The sequence below is a fragment of the Vidua chalybeata genome, chromosome 3, assembly GCF_026979565.1.
Source record: "Vidua chalybeata isolate OUT-0048 chromosome 3, bVidCha1 merged haplotype, whole genome shotgun sequence".
In the NCBI taxonomy this organism is placed as follows: Eukaryota; Metazoa; Chordata; class Aves; order Passeriformes; family Viduidae; genus Vidua; species Vidua chalybeata.
Genome location: NC_071532.1, coordinates 89769115 through 89783429, shown reverse-complemented (window position 1 = coordinate 89783429; position 14315 = coordinate 89769115). Strand labels below are relative to the sequence as shown.

Sequence of the window (14315 nt, the reverse complement as noted above, 5' to 3'; positions counted from 1 at the left end):
TATAAAGGATGTCATGTGTGCATGACAAAAGCACATCTTCCCAGGAGTTGCAGCTTTGCCAGTGCTTAGGATCTTATATAGGTTATTAAAAGCTTCCAGAAATGTGCCCTTCTTAACTTAAACAGAAGAAAAAGAATGGGGAAAAATAAAAGGTATATAATTGGGCACTCAGTACACCAGGCTATACACTAAATTTACACATGGTTTTAAAATTAGTTTACACCTACCAGGGGTAAGATTCAGCTCTGGACAGACACCTGCACTTTGGTGTCTATGTGTAGTGTGCTGTGAGCCAAAGGGAATTGGACCTAATGTCAGGGGAGTCTGGGGAATAATTCATTTTACTTCAATGCAGAAACCTCCTGGCTGAAAGTGCAACAGCCACAAAGCATCTATATGCTTGTGCAATTTCCTAAATCAAATAATGTACAGTGAGAAAATAATATATAAACAATTGAATTGTGTGATGTCAACATTAAATGTTCTCATAAAGTAGCCAATAAATAAGAAGCTCTAACTTTCCTGAAAATTTTCATACTGCTAGTAAGATAGCCACTTTATTTATTACACATTATCATCCTACCGTTTATTAGATATATTGGCTCACCCTTATATGTTTTCATTACATGCTAAACCTTTCTTGGAAAGCATAAAAAGGAGGATGATTTTGTGCATCAGAGTGAAATTTGTAATAAACCATTCATTGATAAGAACAATTACTGATATATTATATGACTACACATCAGGAGCCTGACACTGTTTTTTTCCCCTCAGTTACAGCATTAAAATTAATTTTAAAACATTGCAATATGATTCTCAAAGAACACAAAGTTTTATCTAAAAAAAATTACGAATCAAATCCATGTATGTATATTTTACTGACAAATTTAAACATTTATATTTTCTCTTAATGTTTCCCTATAATATTTTTTGTCAGTAAGTTTTGTCAGTAAAGAAGCTAAAATATGCAGTTTTTCAAAGATCAATAATTGATATGATTTATGGTTCTTAATTAATCCTTTATTGCTTTCAGGGGGATGAACTGAATGAATAATGAAGTTAAATTAATTTTTCATATTTACTTGTCTTTATTTTTAAAAAATATCTTAATCTTTTTTTTTTACCTAGAGAAGGTTTTTTTAAAAGATTAGCTAATGAGAGGAAAGGACAATTTATCCAAATTTTGCTTTATCAATGGCTTTTTGGCATAAAACAAAAAATGAAAGGAGGACCAAGGGGAATCATCCTTTGTTGGAAGTGGTAAGAAACAGAGACAAAGGATAAGGAAAAGTCTGAGGTACTTCTTTGCCTCAGTCTTTAATAGCAAGACCAGTTATTCTCTGGGTGCCAGTCCCCTAAGCTGTAACACAAGGATAGAGAGTAGAATGAAAGCCCCATTGTCAAGGGGAACTGTTCAACACCTGCTGTACAACTTAGACACACACAAGTCCAATGGGGCCAGATGGAATCCACCCAGGGGTACTGAGAGAGCCGGTGAAGTGCTCACCGAGCGTCTTTCATCGTCTCTTGGCAGTCCTGGCTACCTGGGAAGGTCCCAGTTGATTGGAAGTTGGCAAATGTGATCCCCATCTAGAAGAGGGGCTGGAAAGAGGATCCAAGAAACTTCAACTTGGCTGGCCTAATCTTCTATGACAAAGTGACCCACTTAGATGTTGTCTACCCAGAATTTAGTAAAGCCTTTGACTTAATTTCTGAGAGCATTCTCCTGGAGAACCTGGCTGCTGATGGTTTGGACAGGGGCACTGTTACTGGGTGAAAAACTGGCTGAATGGCCAGGCCCAGAGGATGGTGATGAATGGTGCTACATTCAGCTGGTGGCTGGTCACTGGTGGTGTTTCGCAGGACTCAGTACTGGGGCCAGTCCTCTTTAATGTCTTTATCAATGATCTGGATGAGGGGACTGAGTGCACCCTCAATAGGTTTGCTGGTGACACCAGGCTGGGTGGGAGGGCTCATCTGCTGGAGGGCAGGAAGGCTCTGCAGAGGGATTTGGACAGGCTGGATTGATGGTCCAAGGCCACTTGTGTGAAGTTCAATGAGGCCAAGTGTCAGGTTCTGCCCTTCAGTCACGACAGCCCCATGCAGAGCTACAGGCTGGGGGCAGAGTGGAAAAGGAGGGGCTGGGGGCTGGCTGCCCAGTAGAAAAGGACCTCGGGGTGTTGGACTTCAGCTGACTGATTATGAGCCAGTGTGTGCCCAGGTGGCCGGGAAGGCCAGTGGCATCCTGGCCTGTATCAGCAATAGTGTGACCAGCAGGACCAGGACAGTGATTGTCCCCCTGTACTCAACATTGCTGGGGCCACACCTCCAGTGCTGGGTCCAGTTCTGGGCCCCTCACTATGAGAAAGAAGTTGAGAGGCTGGAGTGAGTCCAGGGAAGGGCAGTGGATCTGGGGAAGGTCTGGAGCACAAGCTGAGGAGCAGCTGAGGGAGCTGGGGGTGTTTAGCCTGGAGAAGAAGAGGCCCAGAGGAGACCTCATTGCTGTCTACAACTGCCTGAAAGGAGGTTGTAGAAAGATGAGGTTTAGTCTCTTCTGCCATGTAACAAGTGACAGGACAAGAGGAAATTATCTGAAGTTATGCCAGGGTAGGTATATACTGGATTAGAAAAAATGTTTCTATAGAAAGGGTGTTCAAGCATTGGAACACACTGGCCAGGGAAGTGGCTGAGTCACCATCCCTGGAGGTATTTAAAATACATGTAGTTGTGGCGCTTAGGGACATGGTTTAGTGGTGGACTTGGCACTGCTGGGTTAGTAGTTGGACTTGATGGTGTTAAAGGTCTTTTCCAACCTAAATGATTCTATGATTCTCTATGGTGTTACACCTCTCACATATTTTTTCTCATGACCTGTTTCCCCGGTCCCTTTAAAATATTCCCATTAAACGTTTCCCTGCTCTTGATTTGTTTCTTTTCTCTGAAATCTTTCACATCTTGCTGAAGATACCTCGGATAATCCTCACACGCCCTTCCACTTCTGATGAAGATGCTGACCAGTTGCCCCCAGACCCTGAAGACGTTGAGCCCGAGGAGCCTGACAGCACAGAAGGCCATGCCTATTCAGACTGTCTGAGCAGTGCTTTTTATCCTCCCTAATAGAGTACTTTTCTGGCAGGAGTTCATGGGTGGTTTTCTTTCCCATTGTTTGATTACATTTAATGTAGTACTTGAACCACTATGCCTTATTTATAGTGAAAACCATTACATGGAGGACAGATTGGTGAGGAGAACCCTGTTTGTATTTCTTTGCCTTGAACTTCCTTCGGCAAGAACTTGTGAACCTGGAATGAAATGCACTGGGTCAAGTTATGTGAATGTTACCACATGTTTCAGTAGCCACTTGTAAAGGTACCCTGCAGCACCTAAATGTAATGGAGAAAAAAGCAGGTGATTTTTATTCAGAAGGTACTTTACCCATTTGGAAACAGACTGAAAAGAATTGTATAGTTGTGGGGGATTTTTTAACTCTTGTGTCCATGTTCTGTCTATACAGCTCATCCTTCTATCTTCCCCCAGGTTCCTTTGATTTGTCCAGTTTAATGTCATTTTCTATGAGAATTAAAAAAAAAAAATCTGTCTTTAAATAGTCCTGCATTTTTTTTATCCACTGAGAAATGTTATCCGTGTTGGAATTCTGTATCTCATTCTATTGTAATAAAGAACAGTTTCTCCAGTTATATCAGTAATGTGAATGTATATCAGATTGGAACAGGATCTGTAAGTTGTATTTTATTAAATCCAAATGCAGGAGGCACCTTATGCAACCACGTACCTGAGAGGGAAGTGAGAAGCAATTTCTTATGCATGAGGAACTGTCTGAAATGTATTTGTTTCCCCTGACTTGCATATAAGCAGAACACTTCTAATTTGCCTTACTGCAGTATGCCTGTATTTCGTGTGTGTGTGTGTGTGTGTGTGAGGTAAGCATTTAAGAGCAAATTGTCTTGTACAACAGTTTTCAATCACTTAATTCCCTCACTACTATTCAGTGCACTGCTTTCTAATGCATTTTAAGTTGTTTAAGAAGAACCATTTGGGACTGTTCTTTTTTTGGTGTTCCATGGTGCTGCCTTAACTCAGAGATGGGGTCTGGCCCTGCTAGACTTGAATGCCATGACTTTCTTTTCATGTACATTAAGTGTGCATTGATGGTTTTTATGGTGTTTATACAGTTTAATTTCCTGTGAATGTAATATAGCAAAACTCAATAACCTAGTAAATGCTCATATTATATTCACATTCTTGAGAAAGATTTCTCAGGTGATCATTCATATATAACTTCAATGAATGCTTTTACAGAATTAGAAAGTTCCCAGGAGGGTATGGCTGTCACAAAAAGAACATCTCCGGCTAACAAAAGGGATATTTTATTTTGAAAAGTTGGATTTGCGCTAACAGTATGATATCAAGTCAATGGCATCCACTTTTGTTTCTTTATTATCTTGTACATCTGCATTTTAATTGATGACAGCAATAGGAATATTAAGCTAACTACATTCATTTGCAAAATGAATATTATCTTAGAATCTGCTATGACTGTAATATTAAAGACTGTATAATGTGCATAAACATAGGCTTAAATGATATTGATAAATGAAATTTTATTTAAAAAACTTGTTTCCCATCTCTTTTCTTCCTCCAAAATATACAGGGCTCTTCCACCATGACTTAATGTTTGATCAATGCATGTTGCAAAAATATCAATCTCAGAATCCACAAATGCTTTGGCACTCTAGCAAGCAATGTACCATTTACTACTACTTTGTGTCTTACTAGACTGCAAAAAAACCCACAGACCCTCAGCTGTTATAAATCAGCCTTGGATTGCAGAACAAGTTGTAGTTGAAAGCTAGTAAAATAAGAGTTCTTTTGAGAAGTTGGTATTTTCTTACTTATTACTTCACATGCACAAGTGTTTGTTTTAGATTTTCCATTAGATCTTGGAAATCAAAACATTTGCTATCAAAATGACAAACTTTTAACCAAATGCTTTCACCATTCAGGTAAATTTAAACACTGAGATTTTTATCTGTCCTTCTTCACTGATTTTCAAGGCAAATTTCATATTGCAGTGTTGAAAATTTTGCTGTGAGTATAAACTTACGGTGGTAACACTCTCTATGGACATGCTGCTCTACAAAACAAATGAAAGCCTATTCTTATTCAAGCTTTCATTAAGAAAAAAACTCAGTGGCAGTTCATTGTGTTTTGTCCTTGCTCTGCATAAGAGGGGCAGAGGTAAAGGTCACATGCTGGTGTCCTTATCAGCACTGAGTAAAGTCTCTTGATGTTTGGCTGTTTGATAAGAATGGGCAGACAGAAGGTGGAGAGGCTCAGTGGGAGTTGGTCTGTTAATGACAGCTCATATCCTGTATCCTCATTTCCTGCTGACCTGGGAGGTGACTAGAAAAAGCTACTGCCTGGCTATGGACTACTTGTTTTCTGTGGGGAACGGGCGTCTCCTCATTCTCAGTTGCCACATCATATAAAAGATAGCTATGTAGGTATATAATGATTTATTAATGTATTTAATTAGCCCCATCTCATTATTGTTGTGTCCATCATTGTGGAGGAAGGCATGGCAAACAGTACAAATCAATATAGGAGGGAAGATTTTTTTCTTTGTGTAACTAATCTATTGATGTATATTTTACAGCCCAGGATAATTTGGTTTGTTGGGATGTAGAGGTAATATTCAGGGACATCATGTATACAGCTAAAACAATGGATATCTGACAGAAAAGAAGTCTGTTGTTCCATTCCTATCTGGGTACTCCTGGAGGACAGTAGATGTAGGACCTTGCCAGCACAAGGATAGTCCACTTTAAAACAATTAACTTAAAAGACCTGCAAAGAGAAGAATGCATGTACAGCTTCCATGAACTGCCATGTCAGAAAAGGACCTGAGCTCTTGGAATCAATTTACTGTAATGTTGAAACAACCTTCCTTGTTTTCATCCTCATACTTAAACAAACTTCTCCCTTTGGAGAAAATTTATCAAGAAGCCTTCTGCTCTCTGTACATGACATGTAGGACTCTGCTTCCTCACACACAAGGCAGAGACTTGTGGTGCCTGTGCTGTTTTCCTTTTTCCACACCTGCTATCTCCTGCTCTGTGAGTGTTTGCAGAGCCAGCGGGGTGGACCAGGGAGTGACAGCAGCAGCTGTCGGGCGCTGCAGCAGGAATGTGGACCCATCTCTCCTAAGGATCAGCTTCCCACCCTTGGCTCCTGGCTGCCTGGAAGGTAAGCCTGCTTCATACGCTGTCTCTGTAGCTCTGTCATGCTCTTCGTTTCTGCAGGGATCCTGCCATGGAATACCAACTAGAAATGCTGCTGGGGTTCTGTCGTTTCCAGGCATGTGCATGTGACCTTGGGTGCATGTGACCTGGGGTAACACAGGGAATGCTTGCTGGTAGGGCATGATGAGGCTGAGAGAAGGGTGAGCGCCAGAAATAACCTGGAAAGCTCAGCTTGTGCCATCTGCTGGACTGGCAGTTAGAGAGACACTCTACTGAATTTGGTGCTTGTTGTTCCTTTCAACTTTTTGATTCAAGTATGGGACAGAAATGCTCTCCATGTTAGAGCTTTAAAAATCACTGTGAGAGTAATTTCTGTATTAGGATTTTTAACTGGTAAATGTGACTTAAGTAGATGATTTTCAACCGAGTACATTCTCATTGACCACATCAGGGGCGGAATTAATACTTCTGTTGAATTCTTATGATGTGTCTGATGCTGAGCAAATAAAAGCTACAGGCTTAGGAGAGCAGTAGTGCAGATGTGTGACGTGTGGTGCAGCCACTGGCTGGCAGCCCTGGGCTACTGCTGAGCCAGGCTGAAAATGTGCAAATTTAAAAAATTGCAGGAGCCACAAGAATGAAAACACAGCTGAGAGTGACACACAGACTTCATGATTGCATCACAAGTATTCACTTGCTTCCTTCTCCAGGAACAGCAGATCAAATGAGCACAGAACACACATCTGTTGAAGTGCCTTATTTACACAATACTGTTATTTGGGTTATTCAGCACTTGTATCTTACAAGAAAGCCCACAGCCCTCTCCTCCATCAGCTTCTTCTCTTGGCCTCTTGTTTCTCTTCTGCTCTGAGAAGAGAAACTGGTGTCAAGAGATGAGTAACTATAATAAAAAGAAGCAATTGGAAATAGCACAGTAATTTAGGCGATGTCTAGAACATGCTTTTTACTTAGCACCTATTTGCTCTGTTTCCCCTTGTGAAACAAAACAGGAAATATACAGTTACTAACAGTGTCTCAGAAAGTTCTTGGAGTAGAATAACCATTATTTCTCTGTAGGAATAAGAAATGTACAGTCATGATTTTATAAAACCAAATTCTTAGATGGTTAGGATCATGGTCTTTCCTCAGGTTTGATGATGAAATGCCAGGCTGAGCAAGGTGTGGTAGATAATAAGGTGATGTCAGCTTTTCTGTGCTATCTCCAGGGTCCTTATATAATAGCATTCAGGCTACAGAAGAGCTCTGCATCCAGTATTTCCTGGGCTCATTGATTTTAGTGTGATGGCATAAAGTTTGGTGTCATATTCTCTTGAATTCATAGCCTCTTTTTCACGTTGCCATCTCCAATGCAGTTTGCTCCAAGTGCCTTGCAGTTGCACAGTCAGCAGCATGATGCATTGAGAATGTAAATTTCCATTAATGAGAAGTGGAGATTCTCAAGTGAATGCTTTAGATGCTGTTACAAGAATGTTAATGGGAAACCCACTTGTGAAACTACATACTCTTATTACTCTCTTATGTTAAAATTATTAAGTACAATTCACTCCGTGATCAATTCCTTGTGTCTTTCTGTAGTGATTGTTTTTGATATCAAAGGGTGAGCTGACACATGAAAACAGTATTAGTTAGACCCTGCAAGTAAAGACTATAAACATATTTGAATATTAAGTTTTAGGGTAGTTAGGATGAGTGCTAAGTTACATGTAACATAAACACCAGATAAAAATCTGCCATTGCTTGCTTGTATACATCTTGAGTCCTGCATTGCTTGTTTCTTGCACCACTGAGAGCCTGCTCTCTTACTGACAAGGATATCTGTTCCCCAGCCCAAGGAGGAGGTGACTCCCCTGGAAGCCACTATTTGGAAGCCTGCAGACATCCAGAGTCTCCCAGCTATCAGAGGGACAGGGCTGGGAGGGCACCGAGCCATGCAGCTGAATGAGCCCAACTGAGGTGCTCCTGTCCTTGACTGTCAATTAAAACCATTGCAGATGGACAGATTAAGGGCACTGGAGGGACTTCAACTTCTTCACCTGCACCGCAGGAATGGTCAGTAATGTAAGCAGCAGCATAGTTCAAGCTGCTGTTTGGAGCCCACTGAAGACCTCCTTTGAGGTCTTTAAGTGGTGCAAAGCCATTATGAAGTCCCTTGCCACAGGGATAAGTCTCAGCTTCACAAAAAAGATTATGGAGATACAAACTTCTTACTGTTTGCCTTCCCACTGAAGAGTGGAGAACTGCAGCTTTCTTCTGGGCATTATGTCACTTACTGTTGCTCCTTTTGTCCCAGGAGACACAGTGGGGTGTATTTTTACGTCATGACATCAAGCTCGTATTTATTCCCTCTGCTACATTTGCCCTTGCAGATTTGACTGGTTCTTTGCATCTGCCTTGCCATATTTACTCTTCTGATGGCTGTATTACACTTCTAAAAACACAGGTAAAAGAAAGGCTAAAGAAAACAATTGTCACTGAAGTAACTTTTTGTTTGTTCTGAAGAATGTTTCAGAATAGGAACAGTCTAAGGTTTTATTAGCTTTTCATATATAAGGTATATAGACTGTTGGGAGATGACTGGCTACCTTTTCTTCCTATTCAAGGCTCTAAAGATCACATGAGAATAGCATCTCTAAAGAAACATGCAGAAAGGAGTGTGCCTAGTTAGCGCTCTTGAAAAATGATAGATGAAAAATGGTTCAATATTTAATTATTCATTTATCCTATCTGCTTATCTACTTTATGGGAGTCTTCTTTTGTCAGTGTGTTGACAGGAAGAGGTGGAAAGGATGTGTGTTTACTGGGGAATTAGTGAGATGCTTAAACAGCCAGCTTTAGAGCATGTCTAATGAACCACAGATTACCAGAGAGCACATTCTTGTTTAACAGTAGGAAACATTTTCTGTGTTTCTGTGTCTTCATGCTTCCCCTTCACATGCAGAGCCAGCCTTGTGTGTGAATCGCACCCTAGGCAACACGAGCCCAGTTGATGTGGCAGCAGAAGGGTGTGTTGTAAACCTTGGCATCCTCAGCAGAGCTGCTGAGAGGTTCCTCCAGCCCTGCAGTTTCTAATATTGGCCTCCTGACTTTATCACTGTGAACCAGAGCCAGGTTATTCTTCAACAGTCAACTAACAAACTCCACAACCACCCTGGTACGGCTGTCAGCTCCATGTTAGTTGTTCACTGGTCATTTCTTCACAGTGCTTGCCTGTAAGTTTAGCAATTCCTCCTGCATTTCAAAAGTGCAAGGTGTCATTCTGATATTAGGATAGGAGAGTACTCTCCACTTGAGGGAATGTGGGGATAGCTCCATCCCAAACACTCAACAGGAGAAAGACCAATAGTTATGGTAAAGCACTGTTTTAAAGTGCTTTTCTCTACACTTTTGTCTTGACATAGCACATGTGGTGCCAGTGAATTACATTCATTATTTTGCTTGCTTAATAATCTCTGTGAACTGAAGTTAGTGCTACTGAGACATAGCTATTAATGTTCATGGGCTTTTTTCATATGAGCTTTTGGGATAGAGGGGAAAAAGGAGAGAGTGAATGGGGCTAGTAACCAAAATCCATCCCGAACAATCTGCTGTGATACCAAACCAATGTTTATTGTTATCAGAGGCAGCTGTCTGCCCTCTCTCCACACTTCTATTTGGGGATTTTCGATGGCTATAAATGGAAACACATGCTGACCAGAAATCAGTGTAGTGCTCCTGATACTTTTCTGACCTGACTCCAAAAGTACAGGGATATCTAACATGTAGTCAGGTTGAATCACTTCTGCTCAGGATATTAGGTGATTTTTATTCCTCTGGGAAATGGAGCTAGGAAAACATGAAAGCAAAGCCTCAGGAAGAGAAACTTTAGAGGAAAAGCAAATGGTAAGATATGTTGAGAAATGTTGATATTTTAAATCTTTTCAAGCGTAGTTATAAGCAGGAAAATAAATAATCCATTGTACTTTATAGGAGTATTTCCTGGCTTCCTTTAACCACTGACCTTGAAGATTAAAACTTCATTAATGTATATTAAATTAATTAAGACAGTGCATTTCTGTGGAAATTATGGAAATTTGTGAATTCATTTTGTGTGCATGTGAAATGCAAAAACTGAAATCTGGTTAAACTTTGTTGTCATAAGCCAAACTGATAGCTAATATCAATGGGGTTTTTTGTATTTTTCTTAAGGGGCTATATCTTTGCACATTATGTTCCATAACTTTAGATCAGTAAATGGCAGAAGAAATTGTTTGTATCTGGAATGGGTCTGAAACTTACTGAAAAAAGGTGTGACCAAAACAAATTAAGAGAAAGTGAAAACAGTCAAAACACAGCTTATTCCTAATTAGCTGAGGCTTGCAATGCAATTTATAATTTGCCTTGCACTAATGAGGTTTTTTTTCCTTGATATCACAAAAAGGGCAGTTTATTCTTGGCTTTGAAAAGTGGTCATCACTCTTACTAAGAAACAAATTAGCACTGAATTTTTTAGCACTTGTGGTGCTAAAAATGCTGGTCTTGCATTGATTTGGTTTTGTAGTGGGCTGACTTTTACTCCTGTTTAATCACGTTGTTGGCATCTACCAGCCTCAGTTAAATTAGTTTTGGCAAGCTTGTGTGTTAGTTAACAGTTTTCAATACCACTTCACCAAGGCAAGGTGCATTGCGTAGGAAATAAGGAAAGCACTGAAAGTGAAAATAATGACTTGGTCTTATAGTACTTTTTATTAAAAAAAGCAGTATTTATCTAAAGAGTAATATCTGAAAGAGCATTGCTAAAGCTTTACTGCTTAAGTTCTAATGGGAATATTATTTATTGTTTTAATTGTTCATTTTCTCATTAATTAATGAATTAATTTTTTAGAATTAATTAGTGACCTAATTTTCAATTTGTGGTTGATATATAAAATATAAGGAAAGCATAAAAATAAGTATAAAATCCACTTTATCTTCAGGGAAGGTTTCAAAGAAAACCTTTGACATTTTGTTCTAGCTCATGCAAAAAGAATATACATAGCAATGTAATCAGCCTGTATGGTTATCTAATTGCAGACCATACCCTCATGCACAAAGAATTGAGCAGCCAACCTTAAGTAAGGCTTTTCTAAAATGCAGAGTGCTTCATTTGGAACACTAATGATCTGCTGTTGACCTTCTTTGTGTGCATCATTTACTAATTTTAAAAACAGCAAATTGGAGCACACAGGGACCCAGCTGATGGGAGCCATGCTAACGCCCATGTCAGGTCACACACTGTTCAGTAGTTTCAAAACTAAATCCTTCCAACACGTTGAGCTGAGAATGTCCCTTAGCAATGACAGGTCACATTCCTGTGGGTGCTCAGATGAGGGGATAGAGGCTCAGGGGGTTTCACAGCACTCTGTTGACAGCGGAGGAATGCCTCTGGTTGGTCCTCCCAGCCCCTTCCCTGTCCCCTTCCAGCTGAGCCCCAGCCTCCTGTACGCTCCACCTCAAACTGTCTCTGCCTGTTTAGTCTTAATGCCTTTCTTTCTGTTTGCTAGATTGATTTCCCTTTGCCCCCACATTTTTTCCCTAGTTTTGTATCTCCTGGATTTTTATTGATTCTATCCTTTACTGTTTGTTACATGCAGGTCAGGTCAACTGACTGCATGGGAGCAGTGTCAATCTGTGGTACAGATACTATTTCTACATGCTGTTTTGAGTGTCTGTTCACATATTTAACTTCAGTAGAGCAAATACATGCACTATTTCATATTCTGCTTCCACCTCCTGTGCTGCCTTTTTGTACTTCACCTCAGTTGCAAGCTCTCTGTTTTGCTGTGCTGGTGTCCTGATAAGTCTGCTTGTATTCCTGAATCATGAACAGCCTTGCATGTGGAAGAGATTTTTTTTCAAGGATATGATGGCTTTCCCAAATTCCCTGTGTTTCCGAGCTGCCTTCTACAGTATCCTACTTACCAGCTCCTGGATAGGCTGAGGTCAGTTTTCCTAAAGCCCAGGTTGTGTGTTTTGGCACTTGCCTTCCTCAGTTCCCCACAAGGCCTTAGGCCTCACTATTTCATCGTCACTACAGCCAAGCCTGCCACTGAGTAAATCCATCCACAGCCTTTTCTTCCTTTTTTGTGAATAACAGATCCAGCTGTGTATGACACTGCTTGGCCCATCCTGTGCCTGCATCAAGAAGCAGTCCTTGACACCCTGCACATATTGTCTGCATTGCTTGTGCCATGCCATTTTGTTCTCTGCAGGTGTCACAAAAGCTTAAGTCTCATGTGAAAAAAACCAAACAAACAGGGTGTGCAGTCCAGATACTTCCCTGAGTTGTTTAAGGAAATTGTTGTGAGGAGCACTCTTCACTTCCTCACCCCTTCCATGCTGTCTGTAGCCCTGTCCCACTGCGATGTCACCCTCACCGCCCCCTCCTCTGATCCTGACCCACAAGCACTCACCCACCCCTGTTAAACCTGTACAAATGCTCTTCACATTTTAGCTGCTGCTTCACACAGAGATTGTCTTTTCTCTGCCTTTCTGAAGAGCCTGTGTCCCTTGCAGCACTATAGCCATGTGAGCTATCCCACCATATCTGTTATTTCTGTAATGTTGTAGTTCTATGACCTATATGTATTTGTGTGTGTAAAACCAATCTTGGATCTGTATGCCTTGTTACAAATATTTTCTAGCTATTTTCAAAAGAACAAAGTCTATGTCATCCTGAAAATACTCTGATTGTAGCATGTCAATCAAATAGAGACCAGCTCATGCTCAGAATCTAACATAGAAGACAACATCACAGTTTTATGAAGTGGTATTGTACCTTTACAGTCACTGCTTACTGTGCATGAGATAAATAATATAAAATTCTCTACCACTTCAGGCTATTTCATGTAATATTTGTGAAATTTATTGTTAAAGAATTCTTATCCTTGCTTCCTGGAGGAAGACTCAGCAGCTAGAATCCTGAAGAGAGTCTTTGTGTGGAGCTGACTGTGAGAATGGAAGATAATGGAGGGCCCATTTTGTGAAGGGAAAATAGAATGACTCACTATAAAATAGATTGGACTAAGTAGATGGACATACTTTCCCTTTTCATAGCTTTGATAGCTCAGAAGGACTCAGTAATTCCAAAGTTTCCCTACTGAAACAATGGCTCACCTCAAAACAGTCTCTTTTCATTCTGAAGTCCTGATGCCTTAATGCATATTGCCTTATTTAAATTTATTTTAATTATATTTCACACTTGTCTCTTTCCTATTTGATCTGTTCTCTCCCCATGAACAGCAGCACATAAACTATTGCATTTAAAATAATGTTTACATTGGTATGTTTAACGGGGAGCATTTAATCTTTGTACTTTAGTTTGCATTATAAGGGTTTTTCTCTTTACTTTCTTCTTACATGGAGTAGCAATAAAGAACAGTTCTATAGAGAAAATAAATCAACCAAATGGATATATGAATCAGAAAGGATGCCTTGCACTCCTTGGAAAGGCACTAAGGTTAGGTTTTGAATGACAGGGTTGCAGGACTTCATTCAGAGAATTAGCATTTGCTTTTCACAAACACTTTGTGGTTAGAGCTTATACAGAGCAAGGCAGTTTGGATCAAGCCCACCGAAGTGAAACAATGGTTATTCTTCGTACTCTGGTAGCAACATCACAAGACCTGTTAATATCAAGTTTTCTCCATGGTAAATGTGGGAAGTAGAGATTCCTTGAAGAAGGCAGCCTGTTTCCTGAAGTTTGCCACCTAAGGGAGCCCAGACAGAATGAGGATGGTGGCTAATGAGGTGGTGGCAGGTCCTGCTTGCAGGTTTTGTTGTTGATTTAACAATGTGTAAACCAGGTGAGAAGTGAGTATGTGACGGGAAGGGTTGTTTGAAAAGCAGAAGATAAGAGAGCTGGGTGGAGGCTGGTGGGAGTGGGCAGGGCAGGAAGCGCAGGGTGCAGCCATGCCTCCATGGAAGCTCTTCTGCCAGGTCACCCTCCCTGTTGTGCCATGGGGGCTGGTGTCAGAGATGGCAGCACTCCTCCTGGGCTTTGGCTGTCGCTTCTTT

At 40.6% G+C, this 14315-nt stretch overlaps 1 protein-coding gene across 1 annotated transcript in view; it reads left to right on the top strand.

Moving 5' to 3' along the window:
* Positions 1–10100: 10100 nt before the first annotated feature.
* MLIP (muscular LMNA interacting protein) overlaps positions 10101–14315 on the top strand; it is a 103677-nt gene continuing 99462 nt past the window's right edge. Inside the window, exon 1 of the mRNA XM_053938475.1 lies at positions 10101–10163. Coding sequence (XP_053794450.1) covers positions 10101–10163 — 63 coding nt within the window. The remainder of the gene's footprint in view (positions 10164–14315) is intronic.